General features: G+C 46.3%; 1 protein-coding gene across 4 annotated transcripts in view; it reads right to left on the reverse strand.

The window, feature by feature from the left end:
- IL16 (interleukin 16) overlaps nucleotides 1-22,916 on the reverse strand; it is a 69,052-nt gene that overhangs the window by 2,226 nt on the left and 43,910 nt on the right. For all 4 annotated transcript variants that reach the window (XM_077317655.1, XM_077317653.1, XM_077317654.1 and 1 more), the window contains 6 exons: nucleotides 22,422-22,891; nucleotides 16,287-16,425; nucleotides 10,995-12,090; nucleotides 5,276-5,447; nucleotides 3,030-3,131; nucleotides 759-999 (listed from right to left, as the gene is read on the reverse strand). In XM_077317655.1, coding sequence (XP_077173770.1) covers nucleotides 759-999; nucleotides 3,030-3,131; nucleotides 5,276-5,447; nucleotides 10,995-12,090; nucleotides 16,287-16,425; nucleotides 22,422-22,891 — 2,220 coding nt within the window. The remainder of the gene's footprint in view (nucleotides 1-758; nucleotides 1,000-3,029; nucleotides 3,132-5,275; nucleotides 5,448-10,994; nucleotides 12,091-16,286; nucleotides 16,426-22,421; nucleotides 22,892-22,916) is intronic.

Consider the following 22,916-nt stretch of genomic DNA (forward strand, 5'->3'; position numbering starts at 1 on the left):
ATGGTTTCGACAAATCATCTCTCGCACTGTGACCTTGTGAAGGCAAGTTAGGTTTGCAGGCACACCCCCTTCATCTCGTTCTATTATTCTGCCATGGGAGGGAGGAAGTAACCCTTGTGATGCGACTGGCATGAAGCTGCAACCTCCAAGTCATTATCTGATATTCCCTGTTGGAAAAGGCAATGTCCTGTGTGCAAAGAAGACAATCCAGCAGGGGGCAGCAAGAAAACAATTAGACAGGACAGTGAGGTCAACACCTTCTCTCCTGTTGAGGGTCTCTCCAGGGCCTAGTCTGCACACATGAGATAATGCACTTTCAATGCACTTTAGAAGTAGATTTTCCTGTTCTGCACAGGAAAATCCAGCCGCGAAAGCACATTGAAAGTGCATTATCTATTGTATGCAGACTAGGCCCTGGTCTGTCTCTAGGGCCCATTCTGCACACATAAGATAATGCACTTTCAATGTGCTTTGGCAGCTGGATGTTCCTGTGCAGAACAGGAAAGTCTACTTCTAAAATGCATTGAAAGTGCATTATCTATTGTGTGCAGACTAGGCCCAGGATTCTACTCTGAAGGCAATTTCCCCCTTCTTGGATGTGTCACACTCAGCGTTACCCTCCCTCTCAGCTAGAGATGGAGTTAGGAACCTCTGTCTCTCCTCTTTCCTATCAAGTATGTTAATTCCTAAATAAACTTTTATCTATTATTTAATTGTGTTGTGCACTCTGCCGTGTTAATTGCTCTGCCAACACTCACTAGAATCTGCTGACTCTTCTGATGCGGAGGAGTCGATGGACACGTTGAAGCTTGTTTCGCCCTTCTGAGGTTTCCTCGTGACGATCACCGCTTGCTTGGGATGCCGAGCCCTTCTCAAGATCTCCAGCGCTTCGTTGTGGGCGAAGCCCTTGAGAGACTTTCCGTTGATTGATAAGACTTCATCTCCTTTCTGGATGGTCCCCTCTTGGGCTGCTAATCCACTGGGAAATACTCTATGAACCTGGTAAAAAACCCAGCCAGGAAAGAATGGAGAGATTAAAGAAAGATGCAGGGGTAGTCAAACTGCGGCCCTCCAGATGCCCATGGACTACAATTCCCAGGAGCCCCTGCCAGCATTGGGCTCGCCACGGCACTGATAAAGCTGTTCTGACCGGGCAGTGATATCAGGGCTCTCTCAGCCTCACCCACCCCACAGGGTGTCTGTTGTGGGGAGAGGAAAGGGAAGGCGACTGTAAGCCGCTTTGAGCCTCCTTCGGGTAGAGAAAAGTGGCATATAAGAACCAACTCTTCTTCTACTCTTCTTCTTCTAAAAATACTCCCTCATAATCAGACATGCTAAAGCTTTCCTTTAGACACAAGGAAGTCTATCAAACCGGCTGACGGGTGCAGCATCACTCAATTTTTGAGGGCCGTTAAAGGATGTTTTGGATACTGAATTTTTGTTATTAATTTTCCTTTAGTATCACTGAATCATGGAGTTGGAAGGGGCCATGCAGGCCATCTAGTCCCACCCCCTGCTCAATGCAGGATCAACCTAAAGCATCCAGAAGAAGTAGCTGTCCAGCTTCTGCTTGAAGACTGCCAGTGAGGGGGAGCTCACCACCTCCTTAGGCAGCCTATTACACTGCTGAACTACTCTGACTGAATTTTTCCCTCAGATATCTAGCGGGTACTGGCCTACATGTAGTTTAAAGCCATTACTGCAGGTTTATCAGGAACTGCTACCTGCCCTCCTCCAAGTGACAACCCGTCAAATATTTAAAGAGAGCCATCATGTCCTCTCTCAGCCGCGTCTTCTTCAGGCTGAACCTTCCCAAGTCCCTCAGCCTTTCCTCACAGAGTTTGATCCCCTTTCAAAACATCTTAGAACCAGACTTGAGTTGTTCCCACCCACCCCTTAACTGCCATTCCTTCTTTCTTGTTCCCTGGGCAGGAGAGAACCCAAAGAGTAGACTCCAAAGGAACCAGCTGGTTTTCTGTACTTCTGGCCTAGATGATTCATGGAACACTTTCAGTGTGAACCACCAACCACCTTAACTTCTGCATTTTGGCCAACGGAGCTAGAGTGATGTACTGGTTAGTGTGATGGACTGGAACTTGGGAGACCTGGATTCCAATCCACACTTCCTGTGAAACATACTTCGGTGCCCTTGGGCTAATCATTGGACTGCAGTGGTAAGACCCAAGTCATAAAGCGATCGGCTCAGTAACCCAGTCAACAAAACTGCCCATCCCACTGCTCAACAACCAGGAGCAATTTCACGCAGAAAGACTTTTTCATCCAGTCACAAAAAAAAAGAAAAGCCCCAAACATGATTACAGTAGATATAGGACAGTATCTCAATATTATCATCTACCACAATCTCAACTATCTTTGTATGTATGGAAACCTATCTAGACCCACCAGTAATAGGACTCTCCATGTGAAAGCTAACATCTGGATCCAGCTGTTCTTTCATTCTCTCCCACTTTCACATCCTCCTTCCACCCACTTGCAGGACGGGGCCTGGTGGTGAGAAGGTCAGAGTTGGGTGCCAGGGAAGGAATTTGATTTAGGGTAGATTCTCTAGCATGGTTTCTGTTTTTGTTTTGTATTGTGGGTGTCTTAAATTGGGGTTTCGTTATTTTATATTCCTGTTTGTATCCTTCGTGCTACACTGTAAGCCACCACAAGCCAGCCTGACAGAGAGCGGAAGCTAACAAGTTGAAATATAAATAAAAATAAACAAATTCCCCTCTTCACTCCAGCCCCACACCATGAGGTCATTGTCTGTTCAGGTCCCATGATGAAAAGGGGACACCCTCCTCCTCCTCCTCCTCCTCCTTTTTTTCCACCAGTGGGAAAGGTGGCTGGATCCAACCCTAAAGGTTTGTAAGAATTATCATAGCATCTTAAGTCAGTAGATCTTGGCACTGAGAAAGGCCAGTAAAACATCTTCTGTTGCTTAAAGTGGCAAATGGGTAATAAGAACGCACTGACCCCACCACCAGCAATTTTGCTTCTCATGTCCCAATTTGCAGATTACTTACGGTAATTGCTTTGTTTTCTAGGTCTGCTCCTCCAGCCAGGCTGAAGCCAAGTCCAGCCCCCTCTTCCTTGTGTAGAATCGTGACATGAATATCACTGAGTTGCTGCGAGAAGGAAAAGGAGAAGGCTTTGGTCACCCTACAGAACATGGATGCCATGTATGAAGAGGCCTCTGTGCTTTTAACTGCTGGGAAAAGGAGGCATCTCGGTAGGAACATAATAACATGACCAGCTTCGTCTTGCAAGATTCTCCTCTTCAGCTTAACTCCTGACCCCTTTCCAACATGGTTAAGTAAGCAGACTTCACAGAGCTATCTCTTGTCAATGGTCAAACAAACCACCTGAGTTCACCTTCACTGGGAACTTTGTTGCCCCAGCTCCCATGCAGGAGCACAAACCGGGGGCAGATAAGACACACCAGGCCAGTAGCTCCCCTGTGTGGGTGCAGGAAGAGGTGGGGCAACCTGCCACGACTAAAACTCCAGCCTGCAGCCCAGCATGAAACCTCCCGTGCAGAAACGGTCCTTGACTTCAGGATGGATGGATGCTAGCTCACTATATTGTCTTGTTGACTGCAAAGAGCATGGCTGTTCTTAGTCTATGATTGCCTGTCCATGAGCCTGGAAAACCTTGGACGTTTCCAGGGATTCAGTAACAGCGGACAAGCAGCACTTGAGGTAAAGTCACTCAGTGGGAGAGATCACAAGCAAAAAAAGCTCTCTGTTGCATCCTCTATCCTCTCCCCCAGCCCCCGGCACATTCTAGATTGTTCCAGGCACCTGTCATTTTTTCCAGTCAACCCACGCACTTTAACCATGGAGCATCACACTGGTGAGGTAATAAACCTGGCCCCTCCTCTTCCTGTCACATGACAGCGATGCTATGAGGCTTCCTGTCCTATGCTTGCGCCTCAGCGTGTCCCGTAGGGGTTAAAGATTGAAGGCTAAAGACCGTCAACTTATAGAACCATAGAATCAGAATCACAGAATCATAGAATCACAGAATCACAGAATCATAGAATCATAGAGTTGGAAGGGGCCATACAGGCCATCTAGTCCAACCCCCTGCTCTATGCAGGAAACATAAATGGGGGAAGGGACAAATACCTCTGGGTTTAAACACCAAATTATAGTTAATGGAAGAAAAGGGAAGAGAGCTGGTGTCAAACCAGTCCAAGTGGGATACCATTTTTAACAGGGGGAGCAGGACCAGCAACGATCCTGGTCTGTAGAGCAAAGATCAGCACTGTAGACGTGTAATATGTGCCATGTTTTAACTGTGCTGTAAATAGAATCTAACCAGATATAACCCAGGCAAGATACTCTTAAGAGGAAAGCACTAACCATATATTATTAATATTACCTGATTGAAATCACCCCCACAATGTGCCCTCTCTTCCCTTTTCTTCCATTAACTATAATTTGGTGTTTAAACCCATAAGCATTTGTCCCTTCCCCCACTTCTGTTTCTGGCCAATAATTAAGTTTGGGGGCACAACTCCAGACCCATTTCTAAGGCAACGAGAAGACTTGCCCTTGAACCAAAAAAGCTGTGGTCCCCCTCCAAGCAGAATTTAGGCTTAATCTTGGTTCTTGTTTTGATGCGGAGTGATTTGGGGAGAGCCTCAAGAAGGTGCTGATGGCATCTGACCAAGGCGGTCTCTTCTCATCTGGAAAGGACTATCACTAGGGTGGGTCCTGGGAATGCCCCAGTTTCACAGCTCATCTTCAGGTGCCAGAGGTCAGTTCTCCTGGAGGGGGGTTTCACAGCCATAGAGCAGTAAAGAAACCTCCAGGAAACACTGAACCTGAGGGACTATATATGATAAAATAGCACTGAAGAAGAAAACAACTTTGAAAACGGGCTATTGAAAAAGAAAAAGAAATTGTGTTTATCCGGAACCCATTTTGGTTCATGTTGGTACATCATAGATATGAAGGCAGTATCTACAAAATAAATTGGAATAATTATAACCAAAAAGATTACGTTTTTGTACCAGCCAATTGATTGAATTTTTCTAGTTTGGATTATTCCATTCGGCCTCTTTTGTACCCCTGGAGTAAATGGCTGCTTTGGAGGGTGGACTCCATAACCTTATATTCCACTGAGGTCTCTCCCCACCCCAAATCTCACCCAATCCTGATTCTACTCCCAAAGACTCCAGGTATTTCCCAACCCAGAGCTGGTGACCCTGCCTACTGCTGGTCCGCAGAAGAGAGGAAGAAAAGTTAAAGTGCTCCACACTTACTTTCAATGTTGCCTCATCTAAAGACTTCACCTCCTCCATGAGCTTTCCCAGTTCTTCAGGGGTGAGGAGAGAGATCACGGCCTGCCCTGAAACACCCACCGCGGGCGATGAACTGCCTCTCTGCCCGTCTTCCTCTTTTTTATTCGCTCTGAAGTCCCTCAGCTCGGAGAGGCTGCCCAGTGTGGGAAGAGGAAACGACGTAAGTAAGAAGAGCAGCTTGTTGGATCATCTGTTTTAGCACCTCGTTTCCCTCAGTGCCCAGTCAGATGACCCTCAGAAAGCCCACATGCAAGACAGAGAGGCCTACAGCTTTCATCTTTCACTTCTTTCCAGAAACTGGTATTCAGAATTAAACTACCTAGGAATTAGGAGGCTCCTTTTAGCCATTTGGGTTACTAGAAATGGATGAATGTGTCCAAATCCTCTTTTCAAAGTCTTCCTAAGCCATTGGCCACTGCTAGATCCTTTAGCTGTGAGTTCATTAAGGAGCGAAAAGGAACTTTTCTTTGGTTAGCCCTGAATTTGATGCCTATTGGTTTCTTTAGGAGCCTCTCCCTACACCAGCCTTCCTCAACTTTTTTACCATTGAGAAACCCCTGAAACATTCTCCAAACTTTGAGAAACCCCAGAAGTGGCAGGATTGTGTAGAATAGCAGTTCTCAGCCTGGGGGTCAATCGACCCTTTCCCCAGGGCTTGCTGAGGCCGCTGCCATCGCACAAAGGGGGTTGCGGCATAAGGAAGGTTGAGAACCACTGGTGTAGGATATGGTTGGGAGGCAGAGCTGTGTACACACCCACCCAGGACCCCTCCCCTTTCCATAGCCTCCAGTCCCATCACTGTCCATTTAGGGAGAGGGGTGAACATGACCATAAGGTGAAATGTAAAGGTATCCCCTGTGCAAGCACCGGGTCATGTCTGACCCTTGGGGTGACGCCCTCTAGCGTTTTCATGGCAGACTCAATACGGGGTGGTTTGCCAGTGCCTTCCCCAGTCCTGACCGTTTACCCCCTAGCAAGCTGGGTACTCATTTTACCGACCTCAGAAGGATGGAAGGCTGAGTCCACCTTGAGCCGGCTGCTGGGATCAAACTCCGAGCCTCACGGGCAGAGCTTCAGGCAGCATGTCTGCTTCCTTACCACTCTGCGCCACAAGAGGCTCTATGTATGGTCATATCACCCAATAAATGCTTAGCAGATTTAGATGTTGGATGGATGGAAGGGAGGGAGGGAGGGAGGGAGGGAGGGAGGGAGGGAGGAAGGAAGGAGGGAGGGAGGGAGGGAGGGAGGGAGGGAGGGAGGGAGGGAGGGAAGGAAGGAAGGAAGGAAGGAAGGAAGGAAGGAAGGAAGGAAGGAAGGAAGGAAGGAAGGAAGGAAGGAAGGAAGGAAGGAAGGAAGGAAGGAAGGAAGGAAGGAAGTCACACTTTTGCTGTGTGTCTGTGGCCTGCTTTTTGACACGAGAGTACAGAAAACGTAAACTAAAAGAAGCTTTGAGTTGTCTGAAAGCCACAAGAATAATGCACAGACATCCCCAAGCCTGATTTAGGGGTTTTCAAATGCCCACCGGCACCTGTGGATCATCCACTCTGACTCCCTGTGCTGCCTGGAAGCTCATCCTTCACGGGGAAGGGGCTGCAGGGGAGAGGGTATGGGGGCTGAAAAAAAACCAGAAGCTTGGGAAAAAACAGATAGAAGCTTCATTTGTGGTTCTGCCAAATGCCACCCATAAACTGCTCTGAAGGGTGTTTCCCTTTTAAGATTCTCTCTGACAAGTAGCTACCTTTCTCCCAGTTTCTGTTATTATTGTCTATGCGGAAAGCACTGAGACGCTTGCAGAACTGTGCAACAGCAAGAAGGTCAGAGCACAGGGCATCTCTGAGGTGGCAGCACATGCCTGGATTGCAGCACGGATGTCCGATGTCAAAAGCAGGGCTTTCTCCGCGGCGTAGGTCAGTGGAAGATATTATCACGCAGAATTGGGGAAGTCTTCACAAGAGGCCAAGGTCAAGCTCTGTTTTGTGAAACCCTGGGGTTTCTTGAGGGCCCTGGAAGGGTTTCCCAAATGAGTGGGAGGTTAATTGATTTGTAAAGATATTTTTAAAATTTGTTAAAACATCTGTCAGGTGATATGACCATACATGAGCCTCTTGTGGCGCAGAGTGGTAAGGAGGCAGACATGCAGTCTGAAGCTCTGCCCATGAGGCTGGGAGTTCGATCCCAGCAGCCGGCTCAAGGTCGACTCAGCCTTCCATCCTTCCGAGGTCGGTAAAATGAGTACCCAGCTTGCTGGGGGGTAAACGGTAATGACTGGGGAAGGCAATGGCAAACCACCCCGTATTGAGTCTGCCAAGAAAACGCTAGTGGGCATCACCCCAAGGGTCAGACATGACTCGGTGCTTGCACGGGGGATACCTTTACCTTTACCTTTGTGACCATATATGGCCATGCCAACCTGCCCCCCACAATGGCCAATGACGGGACTGGAGCGGGTGAGAAGGGAAGGGGCCCCAGGTCCACAACTATGCTTCCCGATCCTATTCTGCATGATCATGCCACTTCTGGGGTTTCTCAGATTCAGAGACCTTTATTGGCATAAGATTCTGGGGTTTCTCGAAGCCTGGAGAATGTCTCAGGGGTTTCTCAATGGTACAAAAGTTGAGAAAGGCTGTTAGGGTGATTATGACAGTCGGTAGCCATTCAAGCTCCTATGCTGGCATTTATTTGGCTTTATTTAAAAGGTTCCTGCATTGGGGGACAACTCTAATCCAGTGTCGTCATCCCCCCTCCAATGCACAGCACAAAGATATGCTGAACTGGATGGAATGGCAAGCACTGCATCAAAATTGGTATAAGATGTTTTATAGGTGGTATTTGGCACCTGTTATTAGCAAAATGTCCAAACAAACTGATGGTAAATGCTGGAAATGTCAAGATGCGACTGGAACTTTTCCCCATATGTGGTGGAATTGTCAAAGGATCCAAAAGTTTTGCAAACGTTAAATTGCAAACTGTGTTGAAATGTACAATTCCATTAGACCCAAAACACATGTTGCTAAACAGGGTGTTGAATTCTTCTTCCACACAACAATTACAGCAAGACTCATCATCAACATGCTCCCCACAAGGACTCACGGAGCACGAAACTTAGAGAATTAGCATTAATGGCTAAATTAGCAGATCTGGTTAACCACAGACCACCAGGAGGCTTTCAAAAACACTGGGAGGAAAATCTGAGATATTTGTAAACCCCTTTATTTCTATAACTCTGTAACTTTTCTGAACCATTTTTTTTTTTAAATATATCATTTAAATCAGGGGTGGTCAAATTGCGGCCCTCCGGATGTCCATGGACTACAATTCCCATGGACTACAATTACCAGCGAACACTGGCAAGGGCTCATGGGAATTGTAGTCCATGGACATCTGGAGGGCCGCAGTTTGACTACTGGTTTAAATGATATGCTAAACACAGAACTAATGGATTAAAGATCAAGGAAGTAGTTTCAGTAGGAACCAGCAGAATTGGAACTCTTCTTGTTTTGCATGCTAGTTGGTTCTTTTCGTTTTTAAGGTTGTGCTACCCAAGGGTAATGCCCACTTCCTTTTTCAAAACAAACACTAATTTCTGTACATGGGCGGAAGGAGGTGAATTTTCTGCTCAGCTTTCACATTTCACCCCAGAGCGTTGTGACAGAGCCCATCTCTTCCCAATTAGAACTTTTCTTTCTCTTTCATGCTTTCTCAACCAGGGTTTCATGAAAATGTGGAGTTTCTTGGAAGCCCTGGAGGGGCTTTCCTTCTGGGGTTTCTCAAAGCCTGAAGGATGTTTCAGGGTGCAAAAGTTGAGAAAGGCTGCTCAGTGTGTTGTACCAAAACCACAAACTGTTTAGAAGTGCCCAGAAATTCTCTCCAGGAAGGACTAATCTCTGCTCCCAAGGAGAACTCAGCACACAGCCAATGGGCTCACATCACCTATAAGAAGGTGAGATTTGTCACACCTTCTAAGTCTTCTGACTAAAACAGTGCTCCTAGATAGGCATAGGCATGAATAGAACCACAAAGCAAAACTCATCACAGATTTAGATCTGTTTGTTGAGCAGGAACAGAAGTTTGTGACTGGTCTACCATCACAATCTTCCATGAACTTTTAGAGAAGTGAGTGCAGTTAATGGTGATTCATGGATGGAGCAGAAGGCAGGGGTTTAAAGAGACTCCCCGTCCTTTTAGAACCCTGCTTTCTGTTTCCCACAAAAGCTGCAAAAACAGCCATGTGACGGGGAGGTGCTTATCTATTTAGGGCTGTCTTGTGCAGTCCATTAAAAGTTTAAAGAGACTACAGAAGACAGCCTGAAACAGTTGCATGGCAGGGAGTGCTTCCCCCTCCCCCACCCCCATGCAGTTGTTTTCCATGCTGTTTCGCCATCCATTTAAACTTTAAAGAGACTGCACAAGACAGCCTGAAGCCTTATGCATTCCATCCCTGCCCATGCAGCTGCTTTTCAGGCTGCCTTCTGCAGTCTCTTTAAAGTGAAAAGGGACTGCACATCAACCCAGAAAACAGCCAAGTAGCGAGGAAGTGCTTCTCGCCACTCAGCTGGTGACATTCTGCAAACTCCTTGGAGGGACTGCAGATCCTTTCACGGGGTTTTTAGGGCCACACCAACCACGAACCGGGTTGGTTCATGAATGAGCCTCCCAGTCCAGGTTGTGCTTCAGACATCCTCAAATATGCAGGATGATAATGAAGATCGGATAATTCCTTGCTAGAATAACAAATCGGTCTTTTGAGTTCAATTGCTGTTCGCAAAAGCATAAGGGGAATGAAAATGTTAAGTGATTAATGTCAGGTGCTTTCCGGGTTGTGAAAAGATGCAATTAAAAGAGAGCCCCATCTCCATCTCCACCCAAGCATGGAAGCATCCTCACAACTTTGTTGGTCTTAAAGCTGCCATTGGACTCAAATTTTATTCTGCTACTTCAGACCAACCTGGGCTCAATCTGCACGGAGCTTTTATTCCAATCTCAGGTTGATTCAATCCCTGCTGTCTACAGTTAAAGCAATTTCCATTTTGATTTGGGGGCGATTTAAATTTTTCATCTGCAACAAGCAGGATTGATCCAGAGTGACTCTACCTTTCCCCCGCGATATCCTGGAGTGAATATAACCCTTGCTATTTGAGACTTGTTGTCCAACACTGTAGAAAAGCTCTGATTGGCCTGGGCATCAGTTCAAAGGTTTCCTCGTTCCAAGGTTGCAAGGGAACGAGGAACTTCTCTCAGCAGAGATTTTCCTCTTGGATTTATTCCCCCTTCTCTGCTGTCTCCAACCCCCCCCCCTTCAAAAAAAGAAAGAGGCTCCTGCCATGCTTGGCTCCCCCCCTTTTCTGAGCTTCCCTAATCACATGCAGAATACTTTTCTGTTTCAAGGGGGAGGGGAGGATAGAGGAAGACCCGAGTTCAAATCAATCTGAATTCAGCAGGATCCACAATGGAATAAACAAAGTAAGTGCAGAATCAGCCCTGGCTATCCACCTGAATCAATTTTTGAACCATTTTGTCTTTCCTGTCCATGAACTGGAATTATGTAAGGACAACCCTTGATTCAGATTAGGTAGGGGGACAGAGGCCAGATTCGGCCTGCCATTTCTGGCCTCAACAGTAAAGCAACTGACATGGCTAGGGCAGTCTGGCTTTGAGCGAAATTCATAAAAGAGGCTCTTACTTAAGGGAGAAGCTGGTGTCTGAGGGAGGTGTTTCACTTGCGGGAAAGAGACCGGTCCCGTTTCCATCTGCGGGCAGCTTTGGCAACCCGTCGGGTGACCTACGTGGAGTTTTCCCGGAGCTCAGTGGAGACTGAAGAAGGGAACGCAACGATTTCATTAAAGCCGAGGAGAAGTGACTGCTGATAGAGTAGATCTCGTTGTGTTTTTCTTCCGTGGCCTTCAGCATTTCAGAGGACTGGGCTGAGGTGAGGGGGAAACTTCGCGCCCTCTGGCTCGGTGCTTTTTTGACTTCCGAGTTGGGTCCGCCTCCTTGCAAGAAGAGTGGGCTCAGAGGCAGTTCGGGGAAGGTGCTGCTGGGGGCCTCGGAACTGGAGGTGTGCTTCCTTGTTGAGCAATGAGAGGGATCGAGGAGACTCTGATTGAGATGTGTCTGCAACCCACAGCTTTCAGCACCCTGAGGGTCTACATTCTCCAAAGAGATCTGGTTCGGGTGCACCATGCCAGATTTGGGCTCCTGCTTACTGGGAGAGCTTCCATTCGGGGCTGACAGCTTTGGGCTGAGTTTCCCGTTTCCCTTTTCAGGTGACTGCGGAGCTCCCAGACTTTCAAAGGAGCTTATTCTTTGCTTTATTGACAATCCCCTCATTGAGGTACGGCTGATCTTGGATCCCAGTTCGTTGTCCGAAATGCTGCGGTGCTCAGTGGCCTTCTGCCCTGCTGGTGCCGTGGCTTCTGAACCTCCCTTCTTGAAGCCTTTGAGACTCTGGCGGAACCAGGTCGGTTTGGGCGCTACCGGCGGGCCTTTCTTTGCAGAGTCGCCTTCGTCCGATGACCGGGGGGCTTTGGAATCTGCCTCTTCTGTATCGGATCTCTGCAGGACCCCCTGAGAGCACCGAGGAGCTTCCGTGTCCTTGCTGGTGTTGACGCTGGTATGCAAGCTCAAGGGGCACCCATCCTCCAACATGCTGGGGCTAAACAGGCTTTTGATGCAGTCTGAAATCCTGACCCAAGGGTCTTCGCTGCTAGGTTCCAAACTGTAATCTACCCTTGCTTGTCTTCGAAAGGCAGGTCTTTGGGACGATGAAGGACTCTTCCCTGAATCAGAGAACGAGTGGTTAGAAACACTGAATGCAGAACCCGCTTCTCTTTCTGCCTCCCACCCCATAACTAAGCTAAGGTCATTTTTGGTTGCCGTGCAGACCAGAGGGAAGGGATGGGGAGGAAATTAATGGTCAGAGCGGTGCTCCTGCCCCCAAGTGCTGGAAAACACTAGGCCAGCCTTTCTTAACTATCTTACAATTGGGAAACCTCTGAAACATTCCTCAGGCTCTGAGATACCTCAGAAGAGAGACGCAATCCTACAAAGTATGGTTGGGAAGCAGAGCTGTGGACATCTTCACCCAAGGGCCCTCCCCTTCCCACCCCTTCCAGGCCCATCATTGGCCATTTTGGGTGGGTTGACATGACCATATGTGGTCATATCACCCAATAAATGTTTAACGAATTTTAAAAATATATTAACAATTAATTAACTCCCACCCATTCAGGAAACCCTTCCATGGCCATCAAGAACCCCCAGGGTTTCATGAAACCCTGGATGGGAAAGCCTGGATTAGGCTCTTGCAAATCCCCACTTGACTTGAGGCCAATTCTCAGTCAAGCCTACCTCACAGGGCTATTGCCAGGGAAATGATGTTAAGCCTCATGTGGAGAAAGGTGGGGTATGCATGGAATAAAATTGTCGGAGTGAGCAGACCGGGGGGCGCTACATCACTGTAAGTGTGCATAGGTGTTATGTCCTTGAACAAGATGCCACGCGTTGGCCTGGGAGCTGCCCTCTGACCCCCTCTTTTCTCTCACTCTCCTCTCCCATGGCCTTCCACAAAGACACACATATCTGTCAGCCTCTCCTGTAGACACAATGCCTTCATGCTACCACACACAAGATGTCAGATTAGCTGGCTTCTGGTGATAGGGAAAGGACTCTTTCGATAAGAGAGCCAGTGTGGTGTAGTGGTGAGGAGGGCAGACTTCTATTCTGGTGAGCAGGGTTTGATTCTCCACTCCCCCGACATGCAGCCAGCTGGATGACCTTAGGCTCACTACAGCACTGATAAAGCTGTTCTGACCGAGCGGTGATATCAGGGCTCTCTCAGCCTCACCCACCTCCCTCACAGGGAGTCTGTTGTGGGGAGAGGAAAGGGAAAGCAACTGTAAGCCGCCTTGAGACTCCTTCGGGTAGAGAAAAGTAGCATATAAGAACCAGCTCTTCTTCTTCTTCAGTAATCTCAGGGCTCTCTCAGCCTCACCCACCTCACAGGGTATCTGTTGTGGGGAAAGGAAGGAAAGTTGATTGTAAGCTGCTTTGAGACTCCTTCGGGCAGTGAAAAGCTAGATATAGAAACCAACTCTTCTGCTTTTGTCTGCAACCTGAATGTGAATTGAATCTGTTGAATAAATGTAGGTTTACTATATTACATACATACATACATACATACATACATACATACATACATACATACATACATACATACATACATACATACATACATACACAGACACACTCCTTGGGAAATGTTTTTACTGTGCTCAGTCTCATCTTTCTATGACTGGCCAAAATGCTACTATATGAACCAACTCTCCCAATAAAAATTGCAGTCACCGTCTCCAATACTTGTTTGGTGACAGCCCCCCAAATTCCTGCCATTCTGCCTAGTCTCTGCAGCCAGCCCGCTCCCTGATTGGCTCTATTCCAACTCGGACACCCTGGACTCGCTCCACCCCCCAGGCCACTTTCACAAATATTAAGAGGAACCAAGGATGGATAAGATATATATTTCTAATGTGTTAAGCATTTGTCGGGTGATACAGTCATGTCAACCCCTCCTCCTAAAATGGCCAATGATGGGCCAGGAGGGGGTGGGAAGGGGAGGGCCCCGGGTGGGTGTGTCCACAGCTATACTTCTCCACCATATTCTGCACGATCGTGTCACTTCTGGGGTTTCTCAAAGCCTGAAGAATGTTTCAGGGGTCTCTCAACTGTAAAAAAGTTGAGAAAGGCTCGTCTAAGACATGATACACCTTAATGAAGAAAGGAGCTTGCAAAAATAGAGGTTTGTACAATAAACTTTGCAATGGACTCATAGAAGGGTCCTCCTGAGGTCATCCAAACATTCTTGGTGGCAGGAGTGAGTTGTTGCCACTGAAGCTTCCGGTAAAGATCGTATGATCAGTGCTGGGAAAGTGCTGTTGACCCGTTAAGAGGGAGTGTGGTACATGAATGGCAGTGGGGAATCGGCTTTCTTGTGGTGTGGGTTTTCCCTATTATACGGCACCTTTTTGTGCAGGATCTGAACAGCTCCTGGAAACCTGCTTCAAAGAAGATTCGCCAGCACTGGCCTCTTCTACAGCTGGTGAGTTCTCTAGTTCATTTATAACGGGGAACAACAGAACTTAGCATCCGTGAAATGTAGTCAGTTTTCATGGCTTTGTTCCGCTTTGTTCTTTTATATATTGTACCGTTTGCCAATTTTGCAGTTTAGCTGTGTTACGTTATTTCTATGTATTCTATCGTGTTCGTGGATGGCTCTCTAATTTTATAATCCGACTCATTCACTGTTTGTTAAATGTCCTCTCATTGCATCATCTTCAATTACACAAATTCAGCTTTGTAAGAAAGGCAGACTATAAATGAAATATATAAAATTGCATGAGTTTTTAGAATCATAGAATCATAGAGTTGGAAGGGAACTCCTGGGTCATCTAGTCCAACCCCCGAGGGCAGGGGTAGTCAAACTGCGGCCCTCCAGATGTCCATGGACTACAATTCCCAGGAGCCCCTGCCAGCATTCGCTGGCAGGGGGCTCCTGAGAATTGTAGTCCATGGACATCTGGAGGGCCGCAGTTTGACTACCCCTGCCCTAGACTTACAAATAACTCTTGTAAGTCTGGAGAACTGTCCATAGAGTTTTCATAGAGTTTCCCTTGGACTGCAAGGCGAACAAACCGGTCAGTCCTAGAGGAGATCAGCCTTGACTGCTCTTTAGAAGGCCAGATCCTGAAGATGAAACTCAAATATTTTGGCCACCTCATGAGAAGGAAGGACTCCCTGGAGAAGAGCCTAATGCTGGGAGCGATCGAGGGCAAAAGAAGAAGGGGACGACAGAGAATGAGGTGGCTGGATGGAGTCACTGAAGCAGTAGGTGCAAACTTAAATGGACTCCGGGGAATGGTAGAGGACAGGAAGGCCTGGAGGATCATTGTCCATGGGGTCGCGATGGGTCGGACACGACTTCGCACATAACAACAACAACAAAGTCTGGAGAGAGGCGGCCTATAAATCAAAAAATCAATCAAACGGAAAGTAGATGATTGTACCTACTCTATTTTAAGTTTCTGTTCACCTCTGTCTAGTTCCGAGATCTGCCACTTGACCAGCTAGTTAACATTGTCTACTCTAAAAATTATGACCATGTGTCAGTATTTACAATAAGATCACCTTGGCTGTTTATATTTGTACCGGGTTTAGCTTTAAAATAAACAGAAAAAGACCCAACGCACATTTTATGCACACCCCCCCCCCAAAAAAAATTAGTTCTGATTTTTCTGATCACGTTTGATATCCACCCTTGTTCCAGGGAAAAGCTATTAAAGCTTCCGAGCCTCACCACAGCCCTGTGGGAAGTCATCCAATGAGTTTCACAGCCAGGCCTTCTCAGTCCCTGGTCTTCCCTTTCTCTTCTGTTTTTCTTCCATACCTGACCATACTTCTTTGGACAGATTAAAACTACAGCTGTAGTCAGTTTGCATGTCAATAGATGCAAAGTGTCTCTCTTGTCACAATAATGCGTGGCTACAATTTGTCTTTGCATAAATGGGCCCCAGATTAGCAAGAATTGTTCTCTAAATGCACAATAAAATCCGAGTCCAGTAGCACCTTTAAGACCAACAAAGATTTATTCAAGGCATGAGCTTTCGAGTGCTTGCACTCGAAAGCTCACGCCTTGAATAAATCTTTGTTGGTCTTAAAGGTGCTACTGGACTCGGATTTTATCATGCTACTTCAGACCAACACAGCTAACCATTCGAATCTCTAAATGCAGTGAGCCGTATTCATGAGCAACCCATCCATGCAACTGAGCTATCAGACTTACACTGGTCACTTCACTAATAGCTAGGGCCACTGACTACAGTGGCTCTTAGACAGAATTAGTATGAGCTAGATTATGGCGTTGTAAAGCGCTGAAGTCTCCAAGGCATGCATTTGCCAATATTTCATTCCAGTAACATACCTTTGTTGGTTTTCTTTTCTTGATCGGCTGCTGCTAAGCCTACAGTGGGCTGTTCTGCAGCTCTTGGCACTAAAGAACTTGCAAAGGAGCTGTGGGTTTTCACCGTTTTAGTTTTCTGCCGCAGTATGTCTCTTACTTCCTGTGGGATAAACAGGAAACGTAAGTGTGACAAAACACAGTTGCACATTGCTGTCTTCTATGCACCCAGGCTGAAATGGCAGCACGACACTTTTTTTTTGAAGGCTCAGATCGAACAATCTGAAAATTCACTTGGGGGGGAAAAGTGTCAGCTAGTCTAATGTAGGAGCCAAGAGAACAAGCTGCAGTCCCTGGTTCAGATCTCACCTTTGCCATGCGCAAAAGAGGCATGTGGAGAAACTATGCACTGTGTTAAAGGACAGTATGCTCAAATCAACATAGGTTTTAATTGATGCGGTGTCAAACAATTTGCAGATGGACCAGATCCAAGAGCATTTCCGCACATTGCAAAAAATAGCGCCACGCCAGCTGAATGGCATAGCATGAAATATTATTGCACCTGTGGCCATTCCTCACCTTCTTGCCATCTCGCTGTAGTCTGCCGCCTTTTTGCGCTTCTTACCCTCCACAAGCACTGCTGGAAATAGCGGAAGAAAGCAATGCAGTTTTTCCGCGACTTTCTTACACCTTTCAATCAAGCCAGGTAGCCAATCCCCTTTCTCCTTTTTGTAAAGGATGCCCACCAATTTTTTTTTATTAATACCTTTCCAATTAAAAGCCTATGCATCTAATCGTGTTACCCTTTATGAAATCACGAGTCTTGAATCTTTAAAAACTTGATCTCATTCCTGATTTGGGGGGGGGGGTGGAGATATAGAGAGGCATGCTTTGTGTGACAACTTTGGGAAAAAAATATTTTTGACTTTGCCTGCACACTTGTATGCCTATTCATTGCTCCCCAGGAGAAGGGAGAGTGAGGTGGGTGCGAGGGTAGGCCATTGGAGGCAGAGATAGTGCTTCTTTGCTTCCATACATTTCTTTGGTGTGTAGTGTGCTGGTTGTCCTCTGGGGGAAAGCACTTTTTAAGTTGGTGAATTCACTTTTGGGGATTCACCAACTTGTGCTTTAAAAGGGTGGATTTACCATGAAGTTTGCTGGCCTGAAGTTTGCTGGCCTGAGGTTGGTAACGTCATGCAGAGCGCTGGGAATATAGCATCTTCGGGGGGCAAGTCTCACACTAAATTTATGGTGTGCGGAATGGCCCCAAGTATCACTGATTAAAATGTCTTCAGGCAATGCCCTTAAAATGCATCCGAAATTCAACTGTCGATGTGAAAACAACTATTCCTTTTAATGCTCCCTAAATAAAGTTACTTTTGAATGTTAAAAACATTCTATATTACCCTTTTAAAAACCCACTATGAGTGTGTTTTTCATAATAGAGCAACTCCAGTTTTGTTTGTTTTTATATCTCCTACCTCTTGTGGCGCAGGGTGATAAGGCAGCAGGCATGCAGTCTGAAAGCTCTGCCCATGAGGCTGGGAGTTCAATTCCAGCAGCTGGCTCAAGGTTGACTCAGCCTTCCATCCTTCCGAGGTTGGTAAAATGAGCACCCAGCTTGCTGGGGGGTAAATGGTAATGACTGGGGAAGGCACTGGCAAACCACCCCGTATTGAGTCTGCCATGAAAACACTGGAGGGCGTCACCCCAAGGGTCAGACATGACCCGGTGCTTGCACAGAGGATACCTTTACCTTAAGTGAACACTTCCACATGCACTTGCTTGCTGCAGAATCCCTCTCTACTGGAGAAGGTTTCTGGGGCATGTTTTGAGCAGCAGGGTCATGATGTGCCATCCCAACTGAGATCATTGATCAGGAGTTGTGGTAATCAGCTTTGTCAGAACTTTTACAGAGCTTCACCTTCAAAACAGTTGGAAAACCTCCGTCTTATTCTATTGTGGCCTATTTACAAGATGGCTCCATCACAGGGTGATTCTTATCCCCTCAAGGTGAATTTTGTTTCTCAAAAAGTAATCAGCTGAGATTGTCTGGATGACTTTAGCATGCTGAACAGCCTCTGTGCAGCAGTTTCGACGCTGCTAGGCAGCACAGGTGGCTTTCGTTTTAGCCAACTGGCTTCAATCTCCTGCAATTTGCACATCTGTGGATTGGTTGACACCTATTTAATAATTAAGGATCTAAATCTGGGGTAGTCAAACGGCGGCCCTCCAGATGTCCATGGACTACAATTCCCATGAGCCCACCAGCAAATGCTGGCAGGGGCTCATGGCAATTGCAGTCCATGGTCATCTGGAGGGCCACAGTTTGACTACCCCTGAAATGTGTAATCTCGCAACACAGCAGAAACAAAGGGTGTAGTTATTACGGATTAATCTAAGGCTTTCTCCCTCTTCCATGATTAATATTCATGAGCATGTGAGGATGCACATATGGGGGGGAAACCCTAAATCACATCTAAATTTTAATGCCTTAAGAAGAAGAAGAGGAAGAGTTGGTTCTTATATGCCGCTTTTCCCTACCCGAAGGAGTCTCAAAGCAGCTTACAGTCACCTTCCCTTCCTCTCCCCACAACAGACACCCTGTGGGGTAGGGGGTTTTAATTAATGATTTGGGGAAGTGCGGTACTTTCCTGCAAAACTTCTTCTTTTGATTTATCTTACTTTGCATACAAGTAGGTACTTCTCATTTCTAAGCTTGTATTACCCAAGGGTAAAAACCTTTGAGGCTTTCTTAAAGTTTTAAAGTTTCATTTCTTCACTCATCCCAAAACTGGAAGCACAAACTCATGGGCCTTTTAGGAAAAGGTAATCTAGAGGGGCATGATGCATGATGCTTCAATGTGTCTGCAATGCAAATACATAGGCGGAAGGGGATGGGTTTTCTGGTTTGCTCCCATGTTTCATACCTGCAGTATCATACAGACCACCTCTTTCCATCTACACACTAAATCTTGTTGAGGCACATGAGGACTTTTTATCACAAATGCATTTGCTGTTTTCATGCCCACAGACATCCCTTGGGGCTATAATTGGCTCTGTTGTCAAAATCACATTATTTATATGATTATACACGTGCCTCCAAAGGTCGGCTAGAGGAGGCAAAAACAACATGGAGGTTAAAGACACTTCTTGGGCCATTTCGCACGGGGATCTTTGTTGCAAATTGTTTGCGGAATGAAAAATCGCCATTTAAAATAGTGGAATTCGTCGTTTTGCACACCTGGCTTTGTAGTGGAATCAGTTGCGTTTTTTAGCGTTTCCCACAGGCTTCCGGTCTCGGCAGAAATCGCTAGAAAGGAAGCGCTATTGCCAAGCTCGTCCCGCCCCTGGCCGTCAAGCAGCCAATGGGCAGCCGTTAGCATGCTCCCAAACAGCCGCTTTCCCTTTAAGGAAGGTTTAAAAAAAAAAAAAACAGACCCATAGCAACGAATCTGTGTAGATTCGTTGCTACGGAGAGACCCATCCAGCTGCCTAATGTGAGCTATCGTTTGATTGTATGATCGTTTGCACGCTGCCTCGAGTGATAAAAAAAAATTCCCCCCCCCCTTCTCACGGGCTCGATTTTCGGCTGAATTTATGTGTAAAAAATAAAGGGACTTTATTTCAGCAAACGGGCTTTTAAGTGGTTTGTGCTTAGTGACTAAAGGTGAAGGACTGAAGCCAGGGAAGCCTCTAAACAGAAAGAGGCTCGCCGGTGCGTTTATCCCCGCTCGCTCCGAGAAAAAAAAATGGCGATCGCTTCGCCGGAAGTTTGGAGGAGAGATCCAGGGGGAGGGACTTTGAAGAACCAGCTACAATGGTAACGCACAGGTCTTTAGCGCTAGTGTTGCAGATTGGTTGCAGGAGTGTATCGCTATCCGGAGGGTGAATCCACTTTTCTGGATTCCCCTGAAAGCGCCACAACGAAGCGCTTATTGCTGATCGGTTTCAGGATTGTTGCAGATTGTTGACGACGTCGTGCGTTATGGCAAATTAGTAGCGTTTTCAATCGGCAACCATTGTGCTATTTTTAAGCCGTGGGAAATGCCCCCTTGTGTTCTTGGTCTTCCACGCATACAGACATACATGTAACTCCAGAATTCTCTTCCTGTGCGGATTTGCCAAAACTCTCAGCCAGTCTCGAGATCTGATTTAAATCAAAATCAAAAGATTCCTATGTCTGATAGGAAAGAGTTCAGTCCAAATGTACCTTCACTCTCCAAGAACATTTCCAAGCAGAAACCCTGTACATTTTCCTCCTTCTTCCTTCTTCCTCCTGCCATTCTCTTTCTACAGATCCACACTATGTCTACCAATCATTCTGTCAGGGTTCAACAACAATACCCCGAACCTCAGAAATCCTGCAGAACCTGGTTTGAAGAAGGTGCCAACAATCGTCTGATAGAAATCCCCAATGATTTTCCTGCGTTCAATCTGCAGGTCTTCAGAGAGTACAAGGCTATTGTATTAGTTTAGATCTGTAATGTAGATTTATCCCTTTATCCCTTATAGGTCCTTACCATTTTAATGTGCATTCATCATTTTGTGTGAATACAGTACAGCAGGGGTAGTCAACCTGTGGTCCTCCAGATGTCCATGGACTACCATTCCCATGAGCCCCTGCCAGAAAACGCTGGCAGGGGCTCATGGGAATTGTAGTCCATGGACATCTGGAGGACCACAGGTTGACTATCACTGAGCTAGACAGAGGCCTTCAGTTGAGGGGCAAACCAGGAGCTACCTGGCGACTGGGCAATTCTGTTGGGGGGGGCATTAAGTGTTAATGTCCATGAACATCTGGAGGACCACAGGTTGACTACCCCTGCAGTACAGGATGGGAAACCCTGTGAAGCTACTGTTTGACATTTATGGAAATAGGAACATACACATATTTCCCCATTCACACAAAATGGTGACTACACATACTGAGAAAATACATACTCCTCCAGAATCAGAAGCAGGGCTGCCAAAAATTGCAATACTGGAATTGTAAGACTGTTCGATTTAATGTAGATATCGTGTCCATTCTTTTTATCTGGAGTTTTTTTTTTTTCCCTCGTGCTAATTCCTTCTCACGCACCAAAGGGGAGCCTAGTTAATATTCTGAAAGCCAATAAAATCAGAGTCCGGTAGCACCTTTAAGACCAACAAAGATTTAATCAGGGCGTGAGCTTTCAAGTGCAAGCACTCTTCATCAGACACTCGAAAGCTCACGCCCTGAATAAATCTTTGTTGGTCTTAAAGGGGCGACTGGACTCTGATTATATTGTGCTACTTCAGACCAACACGGCTACCCATTTGAATCTATTCTGAAAGCCGTCATTCTAAATTGCTTATGCCCCCCACAGGGCACTCCCCTCTCCGGGTATTATTGGTTGTCCCAGGCCCACGGGATGTTCGCCTGGCCTCGACCCGGGCCAGGACCTTTTCAGTCCTGGCCCCAACCTGGTGGAATGAGCTCCCAGAAGAGCTAAGGGCCCTGCAGGATCTACCAGCTTCTACCAGACAGAGCTCTTCCGCCAGGCATATGGTTGAGGCCAGGGCAGCTCTCCCACTAATCCATCAGAGGATCCCCTCCAATATTGAGATCTCTAACATCAAGATCATTGTTAGATCTATTGTATTAGTGCCACCCTCTTCTGAATATTATTCTCCCCACCAGGCTGAACTTGGGGGGAACTCAGGTAACTAATATCAGAATTGTGACCACCGCCGCTATACGTTATATGTAACTTTTGTTGATGTTAATTGGGTTTTTTATGGAGATTTTATTGTGTTTTAACTATTTATATTGTAAACCGCCCTGAGACCTATTTGGAGAAGTGCGGTCTAAAAATGAAATAATAAATAATAAATAATAAATAATAAAAAAATAAAAAATAAAATAAAATAAAAAATAAAAAATTACCAAATACCAAATACCAAATACCAAATACCAAATACCAAATACCAAATAATAAATAATAAATAATAAATAATAAATAATAAATAATAAATAATAAATAATAAATAATAAATAATAAATAATAAATAATAAATAATAAATAATAAATAATAAATAATAAATAATAAATAATAAATATGACTGTGTTCAGCCATGGAGACCTGCCATCCATTTAAGGCTGCTGCTGAGGCCAATGTATGAACTTGCTTTACCTGTAAATCTGGAGGAGTCCCATTGCTCTGCAGGCTGGGCCTCTCCTTTCCTTCTTGGGCAGTCTCCTCAGTATTGAAGCAGTCCTGTTTGAAATACTTCCTGGGAGGGGGTTTGGGTTTTGACGACCGTGGTTTCCTAATCAGGATCTCTGCAGACCTTTTGGGGTTTAGCAAGAGGGGATCCACTTCCTTGAGAGCAGGCGGAGAGGCCTTCTCCAGACTGTTTGGGGAGGAAGAAGAAAAGGAGCCCGGCTGCCTAGTAATCGGGGCGTCGATACTATGTCCTTTGGCTTTCAGATCGGCCAGCTGATAGGCAAGAACGCTTCCACAGGACGATCTGGGGTTGTAGCTGCTGTCACTGCTGGAGCGGATCATGAGCTTTTGAGGCTGGGGGTTGAAGCAAACCGTGTTCTTCTCCGTGGATTTTTCACACAGAGGCCTCTTGTGCCAACTCTCCAGACTTTTCACGCCTGCAATTGAAAAGAAGAGCTTAAA

Source organism: Paroedura picta, chromosome 18, assembly GCF_049243985.1.
Source record: "Paroedura picta isolate Pp20150507F chromosome 18, Ppicta_v3.0, whole genome shotgun sequence".
Taxonomy (NCBI): Eukaryota; Metazoa; Chordata; class Lepidosauria; order Squamata; family Gekkonidae; genus Paroedura; species Paroedura picta.